The sequence below is a fragment of the Aulostomus chinensis genome, chromosome 5 (assembly GCF_037954235.1).
Source record: "Aulostomus chinensis isolate RoL2024-O1b breed Wild chromosome 5, RoL_Achi_v1.0, whole genome shotgun sequence".
NCBI lineage: Eukaryota > Metazoa > Chordata > Actinopteri > Syngnathiformes > Aulostomidae > Aulostomus > Aulostomus chinensis.
The window spans coordinates 18376781-18402225 of record NC_141324.1 but is presented as its reverse complement, the minus strand read 5'-3'; the positions used below and the strand labels follow the sequence as shown (position 1 = coordinate 18402225).

At 41.3% G+C, this 25445-nt stretch overlaps 2 protein-coding genes and 1 long non-coding RNA gene across 4 annotated transcripts; all 3 read right to left on the bottom strand.

Annotated features, from left to right (window-relative positions):
• Window positions 1-638: 638 nt before the first annotated feature.
• LOC147261580 (uncharacterized) lies at window positions 639-7688 on the bottom strand. 2 transcript variants are annotated; one of them, XR_015115802.1, is made up of 4 exons: window positions 7435-7688; window positions 1837-1976; window positions 901-961; window positions 639-673 (listed from the first exon to the last, which is right to left on the bottom strand). It is a non-coding gene; the product is annotated as an uncharacterized LOC147261580 (long non-coding RNA). The 2 variants fall into 2 exon arrangements; XR_015115801.1 differs by lacking the exon at window positions 7435-7688 and having other exon boundaries at window positions 1837-2174.
• Window positions 7689-8909: 1221 nt separating this feature from the next.
• On the bottom strand, window positions 8910-17385 carry ubxn7 (UBX domain protein 7). The gene is made up of 11 exons (XM_086203647.1): window positions 17265-17385; window positions 15614-15767; window positions 15312-15376; window positions 15146-15211; window positions 14656-14768; window positions 12997-13143; window positions 12737-12827; window positions 12380-12510; window positions 11515-12019; window positions 10198-10277; window positions 8910-10086 (listed from the first exon to the last, which is right to left on the bottom strand). The coding sequence occupies exons 1-11, from the start codon at window positions 17368-17370 to the stop codon at window positions 9925-9927; spliced, it is 1620 nt and encodes a 539-aa protein (XP_086059773.1). The 5' UTR covers window positions 17371-17385; the 3' UTR covers window positions 8910-9924.
• Window positions 17386-17596: 211 nt separating this feature from the next.
• Window positions 17597-25055, bottom strand: ppp1r7 (protein phosphatase 1, regulatory (inhibitor) subunit 7). The gene is made up of 10 exons (XM_086203648.1): window positions 24950-25055; window positions 24153-24248; window positions 23965-24020; window positions 23432-23497; window positions 23218-23348; window positions 22414-22576; window positions 22201-22317; window positions 21991-22095; window positions 21801-21887; window positions 17597-20481 (listed from the first exon to the last, which is right to left on the bottom strand). The coding sequence occupies exons 1-10, from the start codon at window positions 24987-24989 to the stop codon at window positions 20305-20307; spliced, it is 1038 nt and encodes a 345-aa protein (XP_086059774.1). The 5' UTR covers window positions 24990-25055; the 3' UTR covers window positions 17597-20304.
• Window positions 25056-25445: the final 390 nt, after the last annotated feature.

Sequence of the window (25445 nt, the reverse complement as noted above, 5' to 3'; positions counted from 1 at the left end):
CTCGTCTTAAATCTAAGAGAAATTTTGAGGGAGGAGCTATAAAACTTTGTCCCACTGGACTCAAGATCTGCATGCGATATTCATACCTGTAAGAGTCAGCTCAAGAGCTCCTCTCTGAAGCACGAGCTTTCCTCAGTATAAATATATCGGAGGATATTAAACCCCTCAGCAGACCTGATGCTCCGTTGTTTTAACGGGTTTGAACAGTGCACCTCATCATGGCAAGACCAAACCTTGAGTGATCATTGGAGTGCCCCTTTAAACATTAACTTCCACTGACATAATTTGAAGAACAAGCTGAAAGGTTCACAGATGGCCAGGGTCAACGCTCTCTTATGCAACAGGCAACCCCTCAAACAAGTCTAACGGCCACTGTCCCAATCATCTTGGTGACATTTCACCTCACACACGAAGACACAGTGCCAGATAGGGTTTGTTTGTTTTTTGACAAGTTCTCTCAATTATTTCAAATTAGATTATGCTCATTTCCACTTCAGCAGCTAAAGTGAGACGGATAGCTTAGACAGCTCATTGGTTAAGAGAGGATGGCGCATGCGTAGTTCTGTTTGCAAAAATGATTTAATACTGTAATACTGTTATAATGTAAGAAAACTTTAATACTGTACCTCATTATTTGGCTTGAGAGGAAGTACTGCATATTCTTTCAAGCCATCTTTGTCAAGCACACACACACACACACACACAACAGTCAGGAGTTAAAGAATGCCCTTGGTGACACGGACTCTATTATCCACACACAGAGGCCAATGAAACAGTGTCGACCCTCATCTATTTGAGCAGCTGAGTCCTTTTCTTTCAACTCTGTATTTTGACCCCGAAACTCAGTTTTACTATACTAGCTGGATGAATTATATCCATACAGAAATTAAAGTTGCTGACCTGAATCCTGTTTGTATTTCTGAGGCTCGAGTGACTTTCCCAAACAGCATCAGCACATCTCCTGTTTCTCCAGGCAAACATCAAAGACACAGAGATGCCAGTTGATACAAAGACTTGAGAATGAAGACAATTTGCTCAAAATGTAACTCTATCCAGTGGTGTGTGTATATTCATTCTGAAAAAATCCAGAATCAAATATATGTATTGCAGATATTCCGTGCAGACAATTAAGTTCTTACACTTTGTTGTAAAGAAATATGTCATAATGTATATATAAATGCAATACCCCTTGAACTTTTCCACATTTTGTCACATTTCGACTACAAACATCAATGGATTTTATTGGGATGTCATGTGAAATACCAACACAAAGTGGCACACATTTGTGAATTAAGAAGAAAACGATACATGAATTAACATTTTTTTCAACAAATAAAAGAAAAACAAAAAAGCGGTGTGCATAATATTATTGGAGGTTTTCAGCACCAGTAGACGGAAAATTGGTGATGCAGCCTTTGTCAATTACGCCCCCAAACTATGGAGCACACCGCCCACAGATGCCAGGGAAGCCGGTTTGCTGGACATCTTCAAGAGAAAGCTTTTACCCGTGCATTTGAACAGCCTGGCTCTTTCTCTCTGCTGCACTATTACCTGTGAGTTTTATTTCATTGTATTGTTATGTATTTTATTTCACTTTTAATCATTTTTCTTCATTGCTGGGATTCTTAACACACCATTGACTGAAGATACATCATGCACGATCTTTTCATGCTATCTTGTTATTTAATTTTACTGTTATTTACCTGATTTTATTATGATAATTCTTAATGCTTTTATTTTTGCGTAAAAGCATTCAATCTCTCTCTGCAAAGCACTTTGAACTGCATTTCTTGTATAAAAAGGTGCTATATAAATGAAGTCGAAATGCTTGCTCACCAGCGCTGCACACCCTCGGCCTTCTCTCGGTGAGCTTCATGATGTCGTCACCTGAAATGGCTTTCACGATACGGATGGTCTCTCCATGCGTGGTTCCTGAAGCGTGGACGAGGAGGTATGGGGGTGCTTTGCTGGTGACACTGTTGGGGATTTATTCAAAATTGAAGGCGCACTCATCCAGCATGGCTACCACAGTGTCCTGCAGCGACACGCCATTCCATCCGGTTTGCATTTGGTTGGACCATCATAGATTTTGCAACAGACAGACAGACAGACAGACTACTTTATTAATCCCTTTTGGACATTCCGCCAGGGAAATTGCACTCTCCTCAACAAACATTCACAGCACTGTTACCATAGAATAGACTAAAAAAAAAAAAAAATATATATATATATATATATATATATATATTTTCACATGTGCATTGTGAAAGGAATAATCAATATATTAATTGTTCTTAATTGTTATTATAACAATAATAATTATAACAATAATAATGATGATGATATGATATAATGATGATGATTATATAATATAATAAAAATATAACAATAGTTATAATAATTATAATAATAATAGTAGCAGCAGTAGTAACAAGAATAATAATAATAAAAATAATAATATGCAGTCTCTTATACTGCACTGTACTGTACTGTACTGTGCAGTTGCTGTGGAGGGGGAGGGGCGGTGGGCCATGGAGTAGGAAGGAGGCTGTTCAGCTGTTGCAGGGGGGGGGGGGGGGGGCGTTGGAGGGTGGTGTGAGGTGGACTGGCTGAACCTGTTGAAGAACTTGTTCAGGTCATTTGCTCTCTCCACCCCTCCCCCCTCCGTGCTGGCCCTGGCTTTGTGGCCGGTGATGGTTTTGACACCCTCCCAGTCCTCCCTCAAGTTGTTCTCCTTCAGCTTTTGCTCCACCTTCCTCCTGTAGGAGTCCTTTGCCTCCTTCAGGCAGCGTTTCACCTCCCTCTGTGCTGCTCTCATCTCCTCCTTGTCCTTTGTCCTGAAGGCCTTCTTCTTCCTGTTGAGGACATCCTTGACTTCCTGTGTTATCCATGGTTTGTTATTTGGATAACACTGAACAGTCTTGGTGGGGGCAACCACATCTGCACAGAAGTTGAGGTAGTCTGTGAGACAGTGAGTCATCCCATCTATGTCCTCATCATGTGCACCCAGCAGTACATCCCAGTCTGTGGTGTTGTAGCAGTCTCTCAGGGCCTCCTCTGCTGCAGGAGTCCATCTCCTGATGGTGCGGGTAGAGACTGCCTGTCTTTTGACCAGGGGGGTGTACTGGGGCTGTGCGTGCACCAGGTTGTGGTCCGACTTGCCCAGTGGGGGGAGGGCGGTGAGTCTGTATGCCTCCTTAACGTTGGTATACAGTAGGTCAATCGTCCTGTTCTTCCTTGTGGGACAGTCAACAACCTGATGGAAAGCAGCCAGGGTAGAGTCCAGGGTGACATGATTGAAGTCTCCAGAAATTATCATGAAGGCTTCAGGATGTTGGGTCTGCTGCCGTGCAGTGACACTGTGGATCCTTTCACGTGCAGCGGCCGCGTCCGCCATCGGAGGGATGTACACACAGAGGGAGATCACGTGACTGAACTCCCTCGGCAGGTAATATGGCCACTGCAACAATGACGCCAAACACACCTACAATTCTACAATTCTACAATTTCATTTAGCAGACGCTTTTGTCCAAAGCGACGTACAACACAAGCAAGAATTCAGACTTAATTAAGGAAAAGCCCATAGGAAGCGCAAAAGTGCTTCAGTTGTGATTTGGTCACAAGTATTGCCATCTAGTGGCAGAAGAAGTGTCACCCCCCCTCCTTAATTTTTTTTCTTTTTACAAACAAACAACATCACACGACACAGATCGTGCTACATAATCACTAAGTGCTGGGTCTTGGACCCTCTGACTTATTCTACCCCACAGGACAAAGAGGAGAAGAGTCAGTGCCTAGGTGCTCTCTGAACAATTGAGTCTTCAATTGTCTCTTAAAAGTAGAAAGGGAACGCACAGAGTTCGGTAGTTCGTTCCACCATTTGGGAACAACAGAAGAGAAGAGTCTGGCTAGAGATTTGGAGCAGCGCTGGGCTGGAAGCACCAGGCGTCTTTCGCATGCAGATCGTAGTGGGCAAGAAGGAGAGTAGACCTGGATCAGGGATTCCAGGTAGGCTGGAGCTGTCTTGTGATTGTTTTGTAAGCCAAGAGAAGTGCCTTGAATTTGATCCTGGCTGCCACTGGAAGCCAGTAAAGAGAAACCAGCAGCGGGGTGACATGTGCCCTTTTTGGCTGGTTGAACACCAGACGTGCTGCTGCATTCTGGATCATCTGCAGAGGCTTGAATGAGCATGCAGGGAGGCCTGCCAGAAGAGAGTTGCAGTAGTCAATGCGTGAGATGACAAGAGCCTGAACCAGAATCTGTGTAGTCTGTTGGGTCAGGAAGGGTCTGATCTTCCTGATGTTGTAGAGGGCATAACGGCAAGACAGAGAAACTGAGGCCACATGAACCTTAAAGGTCAGCTGGTCATCAATCATGACACCCAGGTTTCTGGCTGAGTTTGTGGGCACAAGTAGACTCGAGTCAAGTTGGACAGTGACCTGAGGCTGAACAGATGGACAAGCTGGAAAGACCATAAGTTCAGTCTTAGACAGATTCAGTTGAAGGTGGCATTCCTGCATCCATGTGGAGATATCAGCCAGACACGCTGATATACGATCTGAGACCGTTCTGTCATCAGGTGGAAAATAGAGGAGAAGCTGAGTGTCGTCAGCATAACAGTGGTAGGAGAAGCCATGGGAGCGGATCACTGCACCAAGTGAGGTGGTGTACAGAGAGAAGAGAAGGGGACCAAGCACTGACCCCTGAGGAACCCCAGTCGATAGGCCATGTGACCTAGACACCTTTCCTCGCCATGACACTCTGAAGGATCTGCCTGTGAGGTAGGACTTGAACCACAACAAGGCAGAACCAGATATGCCGAGCTCAGAGAGTGTGGAGAGGAGAATCTGATGGTTCACCGTGTCGAAGGCAGCAGAAGGTCCAGCAGAAGTAGGATAGAGCACTGACCAACAGCTCGAGCTCGTCTCAGTGACTCAGTGACTGACAGGAGTGCAGTCTCAGTGGAGTGGTCACACCTGAAGCCAGACTGAAAAGAGTCAAGTAGGTTGTTGTTCCGCAGATGTTCAGAGACCTGGTAAAATACTGAGCACTCCAGTATTTTTGACAGGAATGGCAGAAGTGATACTGGCCTGTAGTTTTCAACCTTGGCAGGGTTGAGATTAGGCTTTTTGAGCAGTGGGCTGACACGGGCCTGCTTAAAAGTAGCAGGAAAATGCCAGTTTCCAGGGAGGAATTGACAATGTGTGTGACTGCAGGTTTGATAGTGGGCAAAATGGTCTGCAGGATGCTGGTAGGTATTGGATCGAGAGGACAAGTTGTAGGTTTTGAGCTCAGGAGAAGTCTGGAGACCTCATCTACGGTCAGAGGAGCAAAGGAGAAGAGTGAAGCAGCAGTGGCAGGTTGGTGCTGACTGGACTGGTCAGGCTCAGAGAACTGGTTGCTGATTGCAGCAACCTTTTCAGGAAAAAAGGAGGCAAACATGTCTGATTGATTTCACTTGGGAAGCAAGCAATAGAGGGTGTGACCCGCGTCAGCAGACCTCACCTATTGTTGCAGAGAGAAACTGAAACTCCAGTGCCAAGCACCTAACGACCCTCAACACAAAAACAAAACCAAGCAAGTTTCAGCTTACCTAAGATGGCTCAACCTTCTTCTGTCTAAGATTCAGTACTTGTTTGCTGAAGTTCAGATTTTACTCTCTTTATAAGCTAGGCTTATAGTGAAATCCCGCCCCTGTTTGATTTCACTTGGGAAGCAAGCAGTAGAGGGTGTGACCCGCGTCAGCAGACCTCACCTATTGTTGCAGAGAAACAGGTTTCAGCTTACCTAAGATGGCTCAACCTTCTTCTGTCTAAGATTCAGTGCTTGTTTTGGACCTCGAGTCCAGGCTGTGTGAGGGCTATTTGACCAAAAAGGAGAGAGGTGGAGAGCTGTGCCAGATGACCAGGCCTCCACAGTCACCTGACCCAAACCTGATCCAGAGGGTCTGGGATGAGATGGACCGCAGAGTGAAGACTAAAGGGCCAACAAGTGCTCAGCATCTCTGGGAACTCCCTCAAGACTGTTGGACAACCGTTTCAGGCGACGACCCCATGAAGCTCATGGAGAGAAAACCAAGAGTGAACAAAGCAGTAACCAAAGCAAAGGGTGGCCATTTTGACAAGTCAAAAATATAAATAACTGTATACTGCCAAATAGTAACCCAGCATTGTTGTATGGGAAATTAGGTTATAAATTATAGCTGTCAACTAATGGTTTATAAAGTGTTTACAATCGAATTAATTACACACTTTTAGCATTTATTATCTTATAGAGGGAGACTCACTGTTGTCAGGTGGTAGCGGAATCTTTCAGTTTGGCAAGATTTGAAAGCAGCAACCCCACAGAACCAGCTGCAACAACACTCGAGCCCACCGTGAAGTTTGCTTGCTCACAAATAGATATTCACATTTTTTCTCGCTCAGACACACAATTGAAGAGCAGACGGTAAAAGACACTGAAGCTCTTATTTGTGACGTTAATCAAAGTCATCTTTGAAGCCTGAAATATTTATACCGACGAATACTTTTCTTTTCATCGATATTGTTACCTCTAAGGAACATTATCGCCACCATCTGTCCATGTAATGAACTGCATCAAATAGAAAGACAGATACAGCTACAGAGATAAACTGAAATAGTTGCGGTGTTTTTTTTTATTATTATTTCATTTCTACATAGTTTCTAGATGGCTGCATTAACCCCACATGTTGACTTTAAGGTCTGGTGGTTTATGTGGTACCAAACTGAGGTGGGTGAAAAATCACTCCTTCTTTTCCGTTTCAAAAAGGAACGTAACTCAAACCAGAGGGGTAACTCTAGCCCGGGTCAGTTGCCGTAGTAACAGACTCTATGAGCCTCACCAGGTCCCGGACAGGTTTTGTTCATGAACCTAAAGTTCCTCTCCGTCTCCGCCGTCTTTCAGAGCCGCACACCCAATTTGATTTCCTCATTCATTCAGCCAGCAGGCGAGTTTTGGCCCGGCCTAGTTCTGCCGTCTGTCATTTAAAAAAATCAGTCAGAATATTGGAGAAGCGTTAAGCACAGTAGGTGGCGACTTGTTTCACTAACGTGACATATCCTTGTATTACGATCCCGTGGATGACGGCGCAGCACTACTGCGGGTTGAGCCGTACCGTTTCACGTCACAGTCCATCATCTACAGACACAACCTCATATTTGCAACATTACCAGTCGCAGTTATGCTCTCACATTCCGGCAGATGATGAGTTGCGCTGCGTTTCTTTGCAAACGTAAGGTTTTTTTTTTTTTTTAGTACAACGTCGGAGATGCTGAGCACTTGAGTGAGGCAACTGCATGCAGGGGGCCGATTATGTGAATAGGAAGTCCATTCACAGCATAAATGTGCAGGTACATGTAGATTGACTACTGTTTCAAAATGAGGTACCCCCATGAGACTGGACAGAGGTCTTACCCGTTTAACAATGTCTTTTTTTTCATCCCGAACTGCTGCCAAGTGCGCTTCTCCCCCGCGGGATTGCACCTAATTTAAATTAACAGGCTACCGTTCGAGCAGTTTCCCCCTGTAATATTGTTGTGATTGCAAAGGACTCCATTTAACCTTAAGCATGAACCCGAGCAGCAATGTTCTCCCACGCCGTCTCCTTGCAGCGGTGTTGCACTTCTTTCTGGAAACATGTTCAAACTAGCCGTATGAGCGCACTAATATCTCTCGTTATAGTGGGGTGAAAAACGCAGCCCTCTTCTTCCCGTTGCCATGGTGATTCGTTGACTCGGGGCTCCATCGATGCTAGCTTTTTATAGTTGTAGCGCACGCTCTCAACTCCAGGTGAAACTACTCCGTGTTGATGAAACTGACTCAAATCAGCTGTTCTGGAACCGGAAACTCCGAGTTACTTATCAAAGAGTGGATCAACTCCGAGTTCAGGATCAGACTCCGAGTTTGTTGAACATGCTTTGTGGAATGAACCGCTGGGGATCCTCAATAATTCCTGGTTTGAAACTGGAAACACGTTTCAGTCAGAGGAAGACTTTCAAAAACAAAGCAAAACATCAATCTGCTGAGCAAAACACATTCTTCCAAACAAAAGACAGTTTTCAATTTTCTGAAAAGGATTGTTCAATTTGTTTCAATCCATGAAACACACTAGCTTTAGCGCTTTGATGGCTTACGAAATGTTATTTTAATTTAGATTTTTGAAATTTGTCTTATCACATCATAGCTTTAAAGGAAATTTAATCCCAAATTTTTTTGGGGGGAAATACATTCATTTGACTCTGTGTACACTTGTTTGACTCTAAAATTACAATATCTCATAACTCTAAATATCAACCTGTTGTTATACATGCAGGCAACATTTATTTTGGGCGACTTCTGTCAAAGGTATGCTAACACTTCCCATCCACTTTCATTTGTTGTGTGTTGCTAAGCTAACTAGCAGTTGGCAGGTATCGGTGGGTCTCAGCTCCCGTAATGCACTCAGAGAACGGTCTCCATCGTCTTGTGTGGCTCTGCAGGACAACAAATAAATGTATTTCCCAAAAAGTTGGCAAATGCCTTCAAAGGGATGGTTCGCCTAAAAAGGACAATTCAGTCTTTGTCTACTAACCCATAAATGTGTTAATCTCAAATAATTCTGCGTGGTGCGATTTTGTAGATGTAAACTCATATCATTAGTTTTAATCTCAATACATCCCAGTGCATCGAGGCTTCACGGACGCTTGGATTGCGTCAGACGAGCAGCATGGAGGTATTTTATGGGTTTTCTCGAGTATTTTTTTAAATTACATTTCAAAAAGCAAATTCTGATCCAAGTCTCCTGAAGTCCCGACATGCCAAATTGTTTTTAAAACAACATTCCCTGGTATCATTTTGCTGGTCGCCCCCCCCCCCCCCTTAAAAAAATAGCAATTGTTTAGGACATTACTGCAATACAGTGAGGTCTTTGAAACTCTAGCAGTGTTTTGCGGTCTAAAAAAACCTTCCAACATTCAGTCAGCATGGGGGTGAATCAACCTTGAGCTAATTTTCATTTTTGGACTTCTTTTAAGAACCAATTCAAATCCAAAGATAGTAACAAACCAAGCAAAGGCTCTCTTGGTTTTGGTGGTTATATTTCATCAGCTTTTTTTCTTGGCAGCATATAAAAAAAAGAAAAGAAACAATGACTAACAGCTAAATATCAGTCTCTCTAAGCCGTTCTGTACAGTGTAGGTCCGACCGATCAGATGAACCAGCCTTCATTCATTCATTCATTCCCTTCTGTATCAAAAGTTGAAATCCAAAATCTACGAGTCTCTCATCAACCAATGGAAACTTGAGTAAAACTGTCCAGCTCGACTCAATCAGATATCTGACAGATTTACTGGTAATATGAGAATCTTTTCTTAGTGCCCCCTGCCTTTCTAATAATGACAACTGACCAAAAAAATGACTGTGAGAGAGACCAAAATTGAGTTGAAATAAACAAGAGAGCCTCCCTTTACCTGTTCCCAGGTACTGAAAATAATAAGAACAGCTAGAAAATAAACTCTGGTATTTAACGTCCATTCTGGGAGGTAAAAGTTTGTCTTTACAAGTCCCTGGTGCCTCATCATCAAATAGTGAACCTTAATTTGGGTTTTTGTGTTTAATTCTATCCCGATGTTCCTCACAATGAGACCTGCATCAGGAGAGAATATTTCATGTTAAAATGTTATCAAGTGCTGGCACCCTGAACACCTTACTGGCCAAACGTTGAGCACTACAAACTGATTAGGCTGTCAGTGAAGATGTCAGTATTCAGAGTCGTGGAATGGCAGGGAAAGTCGTCCATCCACTAGGTGGGCCTAATTCCAGGAAGGTTATGGAATCAAAGCTGGTAACAGTTTCCCAGATCATTGTTGAAACGATGAGGTCAAACAGAGAGATACAGACAAGCAAGAGTGAGTGTATCTGGGAAGGCTAGTTCCTCTCCTGCACAAATACAGTCTCCTGTGGACAAAGCCCCGCTTCTTGCAGTGTGATGTCATAGTCCAAGTGGGTGAGCTTCCTTCTGGGGAAGTTGGTGACAAGTTCGAAGCGTTCGTTAGGATAACCCCTGGACTGGACGTGTCTTACCAGTGCCTTGATGGGAGAGAGGAACAGACAGTGCATGAGACATTTTAAGGTCAATCAGCTCCAGAAGAGGAAATCTTCCATCCAGGTCCCTTAAATAGCCAAGATGGTTGTTCTCACCAAAAGTTTTGCTTGAGAAGACAAGGAAATTTGTTCTCTCTGTCCATCTGGGTAACGGAGCATCAATCTGGCCTTTGGACCTATGAGAAAGAAATACAACACACAGACATGGTTCAGAATGCAGCTGTTTTTGACCTGCTGTAGATCTGTATCTGGTTCTTAGGTGCAATCAGAGTATGTCCCAGAATGCACCAGTGAAGGAGATGCTGAATTTCTTAACTCTGGGTTGTGTACAATGCATAAATGATGTCACCTTTGGTCAAATCAGTCTTAGCTAACAAATAGAACCTGGGTCAAAGCCCAAAACCTCTCCAGGTGGGAATTCATGATGGATAACCTCCACAATAACCCACACTGTTAGTGAGGTAAATTTGTGTGCATGACGGCCAAACTCTTCTAAAATATAACTCATTGACAGCATGTGTCCATTAAAGACCTTAGAAATTATTTTTAATAACATTTCCAAAAATGTTTTTTTTATGACAACTGTCACTATATTATGGGAATGAAGTAAATTTTGAAGACTGTTCAAGTCAAAAAACTGTCAAAGATTGATTCACTTTTCAGGATTGCAAAAAGTTCAGGACGTGCTCTGGTGTTCACCAGGTATTGATGAGGTCGAACTTCAAGCTGTTGACTTGTGGACACACACATCATAATGCAAGAAGAGAACCAGTCAGTTCTACTCCACTCTGTTGCAAAACAAATGTCTGTACTGTAGCCATTCTGAAGGGACACACTCAGAGGCAGTAGTCTAGGTTTGCTGTATTCTTTTGTGCACACACGCAACCACTGAAAATTTTAGCCCCTGACACACAACCTGTTTACTAAAGGCATATTGTGCCATTGTTGCGCTGCATCGTCTGTACAAATCTGCTCGGAGGTGGAATGAGAGGACATGACGCCTCCTCACTGATCTGGCAGCGGGTGGCATCACAGCGCAGATCAACGTAAGAGAGGCAGGTGGAGTTGTTTACACATCACATCCTTGTTGCGGAGTACCAGATGCAATGTAGGGCAGCATTACAGCAGTGCTGTTTGGCTCTGAGCAAACAAGCTGACCATTATTAAAGTGGGGTCATTTTTACAGGAATATTGTGTAGCCTTTGCGAAGTGATTGATTGTTTGATTGCTAACTGACAGGGATGAGGTTGCTAACGCCAATTCTGAAAAAGTGAATGAGCCCATAAGTATTTAAGAGGTTGTCTGCAGGTTGAAGATGAGACGTGACATAAAATGAGCCAACACATCCTACACCACCACCTTAACCTGGTCCCTCATATTTCAGGTTTTCACCAGAGCTACATGTTGTCGTACCATTGTCATAAGGGCAGTCGACATCACTGGTTTTCGTGGTGCTGGTCTTTGAAGGCCCCGGGCTCTCAGCTGCCGTTGTACAGGAGTTCCCACCAGAATGTGCATCACGTTGAGGATGGTGAACACCAGCACCCGAAGGTTCCAGGTGGTTCTTTTTGCTATCCTCTTTCTTGTGACTGTGGTTGTTTTCCTTAAACGGAGACTTTCTGTGACAAGAAGACGAACTATCAGGGTGAAGACGATGCGGGGCTGCCGCGGCTGGAGAAGCTGAGGAGTGTTTGCTGCTAGAACTTTTCTCCTCCTGGGGTTCTGGCATTTCGCCATCTGAGCCATCAACAGAGATGGGACCCTCGCTGTCGGAGAAAGGCTCTGCATCAGAGTCATCGTCTGATCGAGGGGAATCTGGGGCCTCGGGGACATTTGAGGACTCGTAGTGGGTTTCCTGTAGGGAGGCTCGGATTGCTGCCTCCAGCTGGCTGTCTTCACTGGCATCAATCAGACTCTCCTAGAACAGAAAACAGAGGGTGCAGCTTTTAAAAACAAATCCATGAGCTAGACAGAATAACACTACAGAGAGGAACAAAACACACTGGCCAAAACTCAAGTGATGGAGACCAAAAACAAATGTTGTAAGTCCCGATATATATCAACACCATTAATTAACAGTCTTTTGGGGATAAATATCAGTGTAATAATAAGATTATCAAAATCCCATATCCATCTAGTTTTATATGATGGTGTTAATTAACTGCAGAGCTCTACAAATGAGTTATGTAAGAAGAAATTCCAGCAGGGTTCCTGATACAGAACAGAGCTCTTATTAGAGCAGAAAACACAGCGCAGACACTTGAGACCAGAGACCTACCGAGCGAGCTCGTTTGGCGGGGGGTGCGTGGCAGGATGGCCCGTCCAGCTGCCCGTGTTCTGCCAGGAAGCCGGTCGCCTGCTCCAAGAATGAGGCCACATCCAACTGATTCCACTCCACCATCTTTTGACCTATAGCAAACGTGTTTTTAACAGAACACTGGAATAACAGAACTCATTCATAGAAAAAGTGATGATAAATAGGAAGTGGTCAGATGAATCCTATTAGAATGATGAAAACTAAGTGTACAATTAGTTTCTGCTTCTAAATGACTTGTTATAATGCTACTCCCTTATTTTTATTTAAATGTTATAACTACCTCAATACTCACTAGCTGAACTAATAAAGATCGCTCACCTGTTCTGGGGTCGAGGATAGAAATATAGGGAAACTTGTTCAGCTTATAGAACTGAATGTATCGTTGTCCCTCTTCACTGTCGTGATATACCTGTAACAAAATAAAACGTACAGAACAGATGAGGAGTTTAACCAAGACAACAACAACAAAAAACAGTGACCTGTACACAAAGCCAAGGAAAGGTTTCATGAGCTGAATACTTTAAAGCCATTAAGCATCATAATCATCGCATTTGACTGTCCGCTCTTGAGCTGCACACCTGCCAGAATATAAAATGTTCTCGGATGATGGTCTTCACAGCATCGTTACTCCACACGTCTCTATTCAGGCACTGGCAAGCAAAGTCCTGCACATTTTGAATGTTGATCATTAACCACTTGTTTTCCAGTTGGCCACAGTCTTTTGCCTGAAAATGCAAAGATAAATGACAGAGTCAGAACAGACAGGTTACAGCGCTGGATTTGGATAATGTATGTTTAAATCGTTCAGGTGTCTCTAGCTAGAATTGGAAACACATCAACAGTTTGAAAACATTAATTAAAGCTGTTTTACAATCCTCTGTGCACTCATAACAGGATTTGTGATCATACATCATGGTGCACTGAGGCCCTTTTCAGTTCAGGCATGAACATACATCATCAGGCCAGTTCCCACTGGCCTAAACCTCACACACACCTGACTTTCTCCAGCAATGGGAACATCTTTAATCAACATTCAGTCCCAGGTCCATTGACCTTGAAGTAGACGTGAGTATTTATCAGCTCAGCTCTGATCAGCACTGATGAGAACACAAACCCGGGGTGAATGTAGAGCGAATTGACGAAAGAAATAAAAAGAGAATTGTCCAGAAAGCTAGACAGATTCTGAGCTCTCCTGAACACGTCCTGAACCACAAATTCTGTTTGATGCCCTTGGGTCGGCGCTACCTCCCACCCATGGAAAAAAACAGAAATGCAAACTCTTTCATTCCTTCTGCCATCAGACTACTTAAATGCTGCTGATGGCAGGTAGTACAAGGGTAATGTATTTATTTATTTATTACCATGGACTGTTCTGTATTCATCATTTATTTCCTCCATTGTGTACTGTATGTTCACTGCTTTTGTCCTTTACGTGTTTATTGATTGCCACTGACAGAGTGCCTGTATATTCATGTTGTGATTGTTGTTTAATGTAATCGTCTGGTAGACTGTAAACTGAATTGCCCTTCAGGGGTAAATGAAGTATCTTGAATCTTAAATCTCTAGTGTTATTCAGGGGGCGTTCATTTTGAAAAACAGACCGAAGCTGAAAATATTCCAAAAAACAGGGTTGTTGTTCTCCGTGCTGCTATTAATACGGTTTAATACACTTTGGTGTTCACTTCTTTCTTGTGCAATTTCAGTGTTTATAATAGCAATTGTGACACATCAGGAAAAAACAAACAAGCAAAAAGAAAACTAGAAGCAACTTATCTACTCGCAATGGGAACAGGATCAATAAGCTCTTATGAGCAGGTTTCAAAAATCAATCACAAGCCAACGGTTTGAAGTACACGTGAATTCCCACTGAGATCAGATCGCTCAGGCCACATGATGCCACATCCTCTTGGCAAAGTGAACTTGAGCGGATGGCTGGCCACAGTGAAGGACTTGCAGACTTCTTCAGTTGAGGACATTTGCAAAGCGAAGGCATCTTCTTGTTCTTATCATAACAACATTATTTGTGATCAGCTCCACCTTGCATGCTGATACAAGGTCATCATTGTTGATGCCACAACAGCCGATTTCAGTGAGAGAGAGAGGGCTTCTTTTTTTTGTAAAAGCAATTAAAAATGACAGCTAAGAGACTTCTGTCCTTCCGTTCATGCAAGAGCTGTCTGAAGCTTCAGCATCTACATCAACTGAATCAAGACACGTGGTGTAAAGTGTCTCCTCACCGTCTCAAAGCTGCCTTTGTGCATGAGCTCAATGGGAGGACGGAAAAGGTCTGCCAGGGTGCTCAGTTTCTTGTCCACTGTGCCACCGTTACGCAGCTCCTGTTCCTGGCGGACTGGAAAACGTTTAAAAAAAAAAAAATCCCTTATCATTGCAGAAGATAAAAGTACAGTATCACAAATATTAAAACAGCCCAATTACAAAAAAATTAAGCTACTTGGATATAGTTGCTTTCTTCAGTAAATGTATTTCTTAATTGTCATTCAAACAAAAACCAGGCTACTGTGTATCACATTACTAAATTCTGAGTTAGAAATTCCCTTCTTTCATGTCTGACAAACAATAGAACTCATATTATCCTCCATAAATCTAAACCAGAAAATAATTGTCTTTAACATCATCTTGTGCTGTGAGGAAGACCTCTGCCCTGACCACCTGGCTGGTGTTACACAACTGGATCATTTGGCTTGGAAGGCTTCAGCTTTGACGTACTTGTTTCTGTTTGGAAGTCCCTGAAGCCATCAAATATAGATCGAGCAGGTCTTCTTCGCTTAGGCACTGCGGGAATAAAAAGGAAGAAAAACACAACAATCTCTATTAGTAACAAATGCAGTAAATGAGTTCAAGAATTACAGTACCTAACAAGGCAGGATTGTACCTCCAAACAGTGGTTCTGGTTCCACAAGTATGTCCTGCTTCTGGGGAATAGGGGCTCGAACTTCACTGAGGCATAGAGAACATAAATAAAGTTATTCTAGGAGCAAAATATCTCGTATCAAATCAGTACTGATAAAGATGAATAATTACACTACTGGGCAAAAGTATAAACAACCAACTGTGTGTTTACAGTGTTAAAAATGTCACTGAGTGTATCTTTAAGAAGAGCAGACTAACTGCAAGTCCAAAGACCTTGTTCCACTTATATCTGATTCAGGTTTGTGAAGAGCGATATCAGCTTACTCTGTGGGGGGAGCTCTGCTGCTGGAAGCTGCTGAACTGGAGCTGGTGCTGGGCTCCTCTGCTATCCCGCCTCCATCCAGAAACATGGTCACTGCCATCTCCAGGTTGTTGTTGCATGCTTCCAACATGTGCTTTCCTACACTCTCTGTGGCCCCTGAGTGACAAACACAGAGTCTCAATACACATGACGGCATAAATGCACAGGATAATTAGCAATTGCAATATCAAGCATTACTTCATTTTAATGTGCAGTACTACTTTATTTCCCAGAAACCCATATTATATATTCTAATTGCTTCTTTCGTACATCTGGTGGTTCAAACAGTCACATATTTTCTGAAAAAAAACAACAACAGAAAAAGCAGCAAATCCTTGTATTCTAAAGTCTGGGACCAGCCAATTGTTCGATATTTTTATGTGGAAAAAGTCTGGAAAGATAAATAAATTATCAAAAACTTTCAAATAGTTTTTTTTAAAACAATGACTTGTTATCAACCTGGCACAACCAAACAAAAACCACTAATTGCACAAACAAACCTCTCAACTATTGACCAAAAATATACATTTGTTTTAAAATTGGGAATGACATCAACACAGAATTTCACAATTCGTGCATCCCCACTATGAAATAACACAAAACTCATTTGTTGACATTTTTTTCAAATAATATAGGAATCAGTTATATCAGACACCAAAACCCCTAAGAAAATTTCACGTTTTAAATGATAATGTTGTGTTATTTTATATTTAGTATTACCCCGTACTTTTTCCTCGATTTCATTGCCACGGTGAAGGAAAGAAGACTTTATATCCAGTTTTAAATCCTCACGAGTGCCAATATAAAATTAATGTTGTATGACTGATAATATATGAGCTAAATAATGCAAAGCACTAGAATATGATGAGATGGTGATATACCAGACTGAGGTAACCGTGAACACGTTACGAATGTGAGGGGACAGTCAACTTTATGATGAACTTTTGAGCAGTTTAGAGAAATAGAGCGGAGTGCATTTCCGCGGGTACTGCGCATGTCCGTTTCACTTTCTGAGTCTAGCAGCAGCAGCCCCCGAATGTCTTCCCTTTCCACTCCATGAAATAACTTGGCACACTTTTCATTGTGTGCTTCGGAGCAAACACTAGTGTAGACGTCTGTTAGTGTAGTCGGCGATAGAAAGTGTGCTCACCCATGTGTGTTTAACTACCTACTCAAGCTGGAGGTGGCAGCAACACAACATGAAGCCTGGCTGATAGCGAAGAAGGCAAATGTTGGACATCCGACGTCCATTCCACATGAGCAGACAACAGCCAACGCAAAAAGTGGCGATAAGAAGCTCCAGGCTAACCACACATCGTTAGTAGGGACTAGCATACAGCGGATTTGATGCTACTTTGAGTTCAATAAAACACATACTTTTTTATTTAGATGGTTTAAGGCGCCCCTTTCAGAGTCTTTCATTTGAGTTTAGCAGTTGAGAGGCTGAGCTTTTCCCTCTGCACAGCTCTGACAGCGCAGGGGCCAGAGAACACTTTACGTCCGTTTACTCGTCTACGCAGTAATTTCGTGCTTTGCGGGGCTAAGGGGGTATTCCTGTATGATGACCCAAAACCACATAATATCTCAAACTCTGAATAAAATGTTATTTTTTACCTGTTATTGCTGTGAATTGTTGTATTAACCCGTTCACCCCCGGAGCTGAGGTGTCTCCGAGCGCCGCCATCTTACCGCCACAAACAACAACATAAATGAGGCGCATGCGCTACGCCATCCTTTTTCCCCTGCCTGGCGCGGCGCGAGCCCCATGCGTCACCACACGCGTATGTTGCATTGTGGGGCTTGTTGTTCATAAAAAAATGGTAATTTCATTCACAAGCGTTTTGATGAAAAACGTATAGGCTCAGTTTCAAATAAGTAAACGTAAATACATTCATATCAGATCTACTTGTGTTTCTTGCTTACATTTATTGGAGAAAGTCAACTATTACCATTTTATCAAACATTACACTTCATAAACATAAAATCTAAGGAAGTGAAAGACGATACTGTCATCACAACCACCTTGAGGACTTGTCTTGCAGCATTTGGGACCTGTTCCGAAGGTTTTTGGTGGTTGATTGGACACAACCTATCACATTTTTTTCACTGTTCATTCTTTATAGTTAATTCTATTCTGATTCAAAATGCAGAGAATATCAACCTCTAAAAATATTAAGCCTCTTGTAAATAATGAGCAAAACTTTAGTAGTTGTGTCATTTTATTGTTATTTGCATAATACATTCTGTTTAAAACCAAGTCCAAAACCTGGTGATTCAGGTCTAACAACAATTAGCAATCCAAGAAATTGCTCATTCGGGGATTATTCCAGGTCAGATTCGTTTATATCTCACATACAGTAGATCTGTTGTGCTGCCTGGCATAAACAAAACAAAATGGTTTCACTTTACACAGGAAGGGTGAGGATGGCACTGACTCTACATCATGAGATGTCCAAACTATATTCACAAATACACAAAGTGATATTTCCAAAACCACTGGCCAATGGCAAGCAAACTCTAGTAAATCTGGATACAAAATAAAATCAAGATCTTATTATAAGAATAAGATCAAATTCATAACAATTATGCTGAATGTCAGTTCAGATATGACATTAACATTCTGCATTTGAACTATTATCAAGAGCAATAACCATCAACAATTTTATTTTAAATAAGTTTTATAGTCATGTATTCTATTCTTTTGAAAAATAGCAAAACATGATTTAATATCAACAGCTTGGTAGAATTTAATAACATGGAAGGTCCAATATAAAGTCAGATGGAAGAAATTGCCTGATGGCGGTTTATCAAATAGCAAAGAAAGCCATTAATTTTAGAAAATTCTAAATTCCGTAATGCCCAGAAATATGATATTCATGTATTTTATCCGTGTTGACCCTTTGTGCTGGGAAAGACGTTTTAAATACAGACCTTTAATTGTTGGGAGTGAATCAAGTACGTAGGAGAACACAAGATCATGGGACCTTCTGTTTTGGTGGTAGGCGAAATCCCTTGCAAACATATGGTCTACAAATATACATTAACAATTCTTTTTAGGCTTTATCATTAGAGAATGTAAATAGTACATAATGGGTCATTATAGTGTTTTACAATTGTGTTTAAAATAATCTGCACCAACAGAAACAAGTTAACTTCTCTGAGACCATTCCTGCCATTATCATCTCAAACAAATGCACTGTTCAAATGAAGCTTGTGAACATGATAAAGAAACAATGAAGGCTGGGATTAGTCATGTATTCAAGGTAAAAAAACAAACAGAAAACAAAAACTATGTACTATTGATTACAAAACCATCTTCATGAAAACAATTTAATGAATTTACATTCTCTTGAACTTTATTTCACTGCAGAGGTAACCCTTGTTGATCAGAAACTGGGAATATGAACTGGGAAACACTAGGAAAAAGGATGAAGGACTGATAAGGCTGCTTACCCTTCATCAGTAGTGATACGTGTTAGTTAAAAGCCTTTGTAGGTTTTTACTGTAAATGGTGGGTTCCCTCAAAGGAACACACCCACTTTTTAGAAAATAAGCTAACTGCCTATCGTCCCCAGGGCCAGACAAGAAGATAGATACCCTTTTCTCACCTGTGTGAGAGTCACAGAAACTAATTTTTGAATTTTTGAATCCGATACAGCCAGAACTACTTTCCTGAATGGGTGCAGTGATTTGGCACAGCACCTTGAAACTTACATTAAAAAAGCTATCTGGACCAGGGGAGGACCAACAGGTTTAGGGCAGCATGTGGCAAGATGGATACATGCTAGCCAGCCCATGTATTTACAACTATTAATGTTGCTAAGCTAAAACTAGCTTAAATCCCTAATGTACATACAGAGGAGAGAATGGTATCTTATCTTATTTCATCTAATCCTGTCAGGATTTGAGGACGATAGACAACATGTGAATTTCCCCAACAAGTTACTTTGTTCCTTTGAACAGACTTATGTATGTAAGTGCCATTTAAGGGAACTTTGTACTTTGTGCATCTTTGTACTTGTTTCTGCTAACCCAAGGTTTGGTGTAGGACAGCTTTGAAGCATATGGAGTATTCTACAGTATATAACTTGCATTTTATCATGGATGTGTTTTTCAACCACATGCTTTCGCTCTACCACGCACATCTCCAACCAACCAGAGTTAGGAACTCTCAAAAATCTCTTCAATGTGTAATCCACACTTTAGTCTTATGGTAGCAATACAACTTCAAAAAAAGTGATAAATATGGCAAGTTTCTTCATACTTTTCTAAGGGTATTGCATGAAAGAAAGATGTAGCCATACAGAACCCAACATGCAAAACAATAAAGAGAACAGAAATTGCAGAGAACAACTGAAGAAACTGGAGTATCATCGTTGTTGGATTTCATTTTCAGTTCATGACCAGCTAAATAAATAAATATGCTTCCACATGAGAGCATAGATTGAGGTGTGAATGAGTGCATACATGCATACATGTATGTTGAGTGAGCCGCAGGTGAGTGTGTTGCTGGAATGTATAGTTGCTTATAGAGCGACTAAATGATTCCGTGAGGCTGCTGTGTCTGAAATGAAGTCAGTTGTTTGTGGGTGGGTTACGCGGTGTTGCGAGGGAGAACACTGAGGTTTGCAGGTGTTTTTGTATATACTGCAGTTTAGAAGCGAATGAAGGTAGCGTCGATTTGGCGTACACTGGGCAGCGCCAGCATTATCTTCCGCCGGTACTGTGGATCCTTCTGAAGCGGGTTTCTTTCCAGATAGACCGTCTCCAGAGACTTGGCATTCTTTAGCTCATCGAGATCTGACCAGTTATCAATCTGGTTATCGTTCATCTGGGGAGAGATCGTGATCACAAGGTAGTCAGGACATTTACTTTCGGTTCGCGTAGCTCAAACACAAAGTCATCTTGCAACTTTGAAGGGATGTGGTGACATAGTAAATGGATGTATAATAGTTAACCCAAAGAAGGACGAATATAATTTAAATAATCTATAAATATAATTTAAATTGAATGAATAGTTTATCTCAGTTACATACACCCTTTAAAAAGAGTTTCACACAAATCAATCAAGAATTAAATTAAACAGGCTTACCAAATCAAATATATTTACCTAGTAACTTAGGCCATAAAAAAAGTGTGGTAGAGTTATTATGATGCCATTTTAAAGCAACATTATGTAGTTTTTGCACAAGTGCAGCCTCTGCTGGTAGAAGAGGTGAAATACAGGATGTAGCTTCCATAAATCTACCTCACTACAGCAACCTGACTTAAAGTGAAACAACTGATTTTGCAAATAAGACTTGTACAAAGAAACAGAAATTGAGACTTTTGGTTCTATTGTGACATCCATAATGATTGATCTCTTTTGCGTGAACGTCAGTGTGTTGTGTGTTATATGTGTTAGAATGCAGTTGCTAAAGGCTAACATGATACTGAATGACTAGCAGTTGCTATCGGTCTCACTTTTTGTCCTTTTTCTCAATGTAACTTCCACTATAAACATCAGGTTTTATTTGGTATTGAGAGTCCGAGCTTCTTTCTATTTCCAATTATGATGTGCAGAAACAGAGGAACTGAGCTTAAAAGAGGTGCGCAGTTTTCCGAGTCAAAGTTCCAAAAACTGACAGTGAAGCTGTTATTTCAAGCTCCGGACTCTGCACAGTGTAGATTTGAAGGGGAGATTAAGTATTTGTATTAGACTTCTGATTATTTCATCCAAAACTAAGAAAATAAGCTCAGTGTCATTTCTAAACTTTATAGCATTGATGTATTGTTTTGAATACGATGAGGGTCATTTTAGATTCATGTCTCAATAACTTAACTTTAAACTATTCCAACACCTTATTTAGATTAGATCTATATGTAACAGGAAGACAGGAACAGCAGTAAATAACAATTTAATCTTGTTTTCCTTACATAACTTTTAGAATTCTACTTTATTACACACTGACTTGTTGGCATTTTAGAGGTTTTAACATTGGAAAGCGACAATATTATTATGCCTGTGTTTTCCGATTATTTAAATCTAAAACATTGACTCTGAAAATGATTTATTGGTCAAACTAATTCATATGTAATAACACTGCAAAAACCAAGAATAATACAAACAACAAACATTAATCTCTTGTCAAATTTCACTGATATCCGTACCCAGAACTCCTGCAACTCTGTCAGGTGGCTGATGTTTTCAATTTTCTTTACTCGATTGGCTGCGATGTCCAAGGTCGTAAGCTTTTTCTGAAAGAGAGAACCAGTTGAATGTTGTTGTTGTGTTCTCACAGGAAACGGAGTATATGATGGACAGTTTGGCATTCAGTCCTTTCAAAAATGAACCACTCACATTGTTTTCCAAGCCCTCGATGACCTCAATGCCATTGTGGCTCAGATAAAGCTCTCGCAGGTTGACGAGGTTCTGCAGACCTTCGATTTTAGTAATCCGGTTACTCTGAAAATAAATCCAAAGAAAAGTACTTAACATGTCTAAGCAAGTATGCTATATGTTTTTCTCATGACTACACCATGAAGAGTTGACATGAATGTGTGTGAATACCTGAATGCTTAACACAGTGAGGTTGTGTAAACCGTCCAGATTCTGAAGCTTGGTTATTTTATTGGTGCCGAGAAATAAACTTTGCAAAGATGTGAGTGTGTCCAGGTTCTCTATCACCTGTGAATGCATTGAATGAGAAATCACAAAAAGAAAAAAAGAAGCACAGGAATTTCCTGTAATGTGAAATATTCAAAACAGTGGTTGGTGTCATACCCGGATGCGGTTGGAGCCCAGCTCCAGCATCTCCAGGCCTGTGAAGTGCTCCAAGTTGGAAATACTGCTAATTTTGTTGTGAAGCAAAAAGAGTTTCTTGAGGCGAGTCAGCTGCTCCAAACCCTCCACCTTCCTCAGGACGTTGAAGGACACATCCAGCTGCCTGGGAATCAGTCAGACAAATTCACTACTTATTAATTGTACGTAAGTATTGTTTTTCTATGTCATTCCTATGAAAATTCTGACTACATGAACTTCATTTCCACATACATACACCTGGAGTCCATCATTATTTATAAGCCTTTGCAAGGCAGTAGAAAAGCCTGCTGATTAACCCTGTGTGAGAGGCTGATTCTTTCTCTTGATTGACACCTAGATGTGTGGAATATCTGCATGGAACACTAGAGAAAGCCAAACCCTGTAGATTAGCTTACTTTTGGCCTTTTAGTTTGTTTTTACAGGCAAATTGTCCACAATCAATCAGAAATTTGTGGCAAAGTTCAAGTTTTCAATGTACCTGGGGTAAGTAAGGGATCGAAATTAGATCGGGAGGAGGAGCTTCGCAAACTCATTGACTATTTCTGATGTTTCCATAGGAAATGAGCAAACGTTCAGTTTATAAACACATGTGTGCATGTCGCTCAAAAATACACTGATTAGCTGGCCATGATCATAATCCTGTTTCTATTCAATACATTAAAGTTATTTCCTCTGTCAATAATTACTTTAAACACATAAAATAATCACATACAAACAGATCTCTAATTCACCTGCCACAGAGCTTATAGTTTTCATCAGACTTACTCCAATTCAGTGAGTTTGTGCAGGTTCTCCAGCTTACGGATTTGATTGTCATAGAGATCTAGCTCTCGCAGCGCGCTCAAGGTGTCCAGGTTTTCTATCTTTTTGATGAGATTCTGTCGTAAGGAGAGTGTCTGGATGGACAGAGAGATTCAAATAATGCAAATGATTTAGATTTTGATAAAGTTTTCCTTTTAAATGTTTTATATTCACTCACTTTAGCTTTCTGTAGAACCTCCAGTCCTTCGATCTTTCCAATACGACAATGAACAAGATCAACATCCTAGAATAAAAGCAGATAGTTGGAGGTGAAACACTGGCTATAAGTAAGGGTGGGAGTCAATTATTTATGCACATACAAGCTCACATATATCAAGACAGCAAAAAATTCTTTTGGTATGTTGTCATAACATTTGTCAGAAAAGACCCAGTACATCTGGTTACTTCAAGTTCATCTCAAATATGGCAGAAATTGCTTTATGTAATTTAGCAAAACACTGTTATTGAAAGGAGTACAGCAAAAAAGTTTGTTTTCGGTACTTTTATGTCAGTTAAAACTGGCATGTTTGAGCTGAAACATAAATGTCTCAATAAAGTAGTGGTTAGTAGACCCATTTGTTTATTAGTTTGCAATACTGTACACAATAATCACAACATGGCTTATCCTCCTAAATGTTGCTACCTATTCTAAATCAAATGAAAATAAAATGAAATAAAATACACATGAGGAAGCAAGAAACATTCTATCACCTCCTCCTCGGGATCCAAGGTTATAGTGTCCATGTCAACCGGAGACTCTTCTTTATCTTGAATAAGAACAAGAACACATCAGACAACTGACAACACACAATAAACACGAAATTTGTCATGTAATGTTGACATTTGGCCTCAATGTTTTGTTCTTGTGTGTGTGTCAGAGGTGGGATTTGGTGATTTACTTGCTGAGGAGGGCTGATTGGGATCCACATCGCCATTAATACTCTTCCTCCTGGTGTCATCATCCCCAGACTCTTCAGACTCACCCCTTCGATCCACTGTAAGTCAGCAGTTAATGAGATGGGACCTTTAATGTCAGCATTTAGAAGTAGGGATGTGTTCTCATCATTTCAGCATGTAACATGATACCAAGGCCAGGCCCAGGCATCTCCACCGCGGCCACTTAGGCGTCATCATATGGAGCATCCATGCAGCCTCTGTTTGGCTGTCACCGAGTCTGACTGTGACTAATGGGTCAGCACGGCAGCGTCAGACTGAGATTACTACATTAACTAATTGCTGTGAGTGTGATCTCGGCTGTATATCAACGCCTAGGGCGCTTAGAATCAAAATCAAAATTTCAAGCCAGCTTACTTGCATTAACATATAGGTTAAACCCTGCAAACATCGTTAGCTAGCTAGCTAGCTGGCGAACTAAACCACAATGGACAGGTTCAAAGCATTTGTCATGTTAAACAAAACCCACGTTGAGGCAATTAAACATCGCAACATGACTAAGTGGTTTTAAATATCCGGCCAGTGTCAGTGTGGGTCGATAATAGCAGCAACTGACTAGCGTCAGCTAACGAGTCTTGTTGTTAGCCTGATAGCTAGCAAGCTAGATGTTAATGCCTGGTTAAAATCAAGGGGAACGAATGGATGGACGTGCTCCTATAAAATAAACCATTTTGTCACGTTAAATGCTGCACTACCTAACTAAAACAAGTAGTAAAATCTGTGTCTTTGCAAATTCACCCACCTTCCATATCTTGAAGCTCTCCAACAGACAGAGAAGCCATATTTCCTGTAAACACTCCTGGCAACCGTTTAACCAATCCGGTGGAGGCGCGTGCTGCACTCAACCACAAGGTGGCACTATTGACGCGCAAGAGACCGGCAGACACGTTAAAAACAATAATGGTACACAGCAGAGACTCAATTTTATTATGATTATCTTGATAGGAGCTGTACCTATAAAACTTGAATTGAGTATTGCAATTTTATGCTTATTATGCTCGTGAAACATGGTACTAATGACTTGACTACTTTTGAAAACTACAGTCGCTTGTTATATTTGTATGCATCAAGAAAATAAATTCTGTTCTCTGTGTGTTCTCCGGACCCCTGCCAAATCGGACCAGGGATAATATGTTTAGCCGCATGTGATCGTTCAACCGTGTTTCATCGTGTCCAGTTACTGAAGTGGACTTCACGGGTAGGTTAGGAGAGACGGCATTCATCCCAAGTTGGATGGA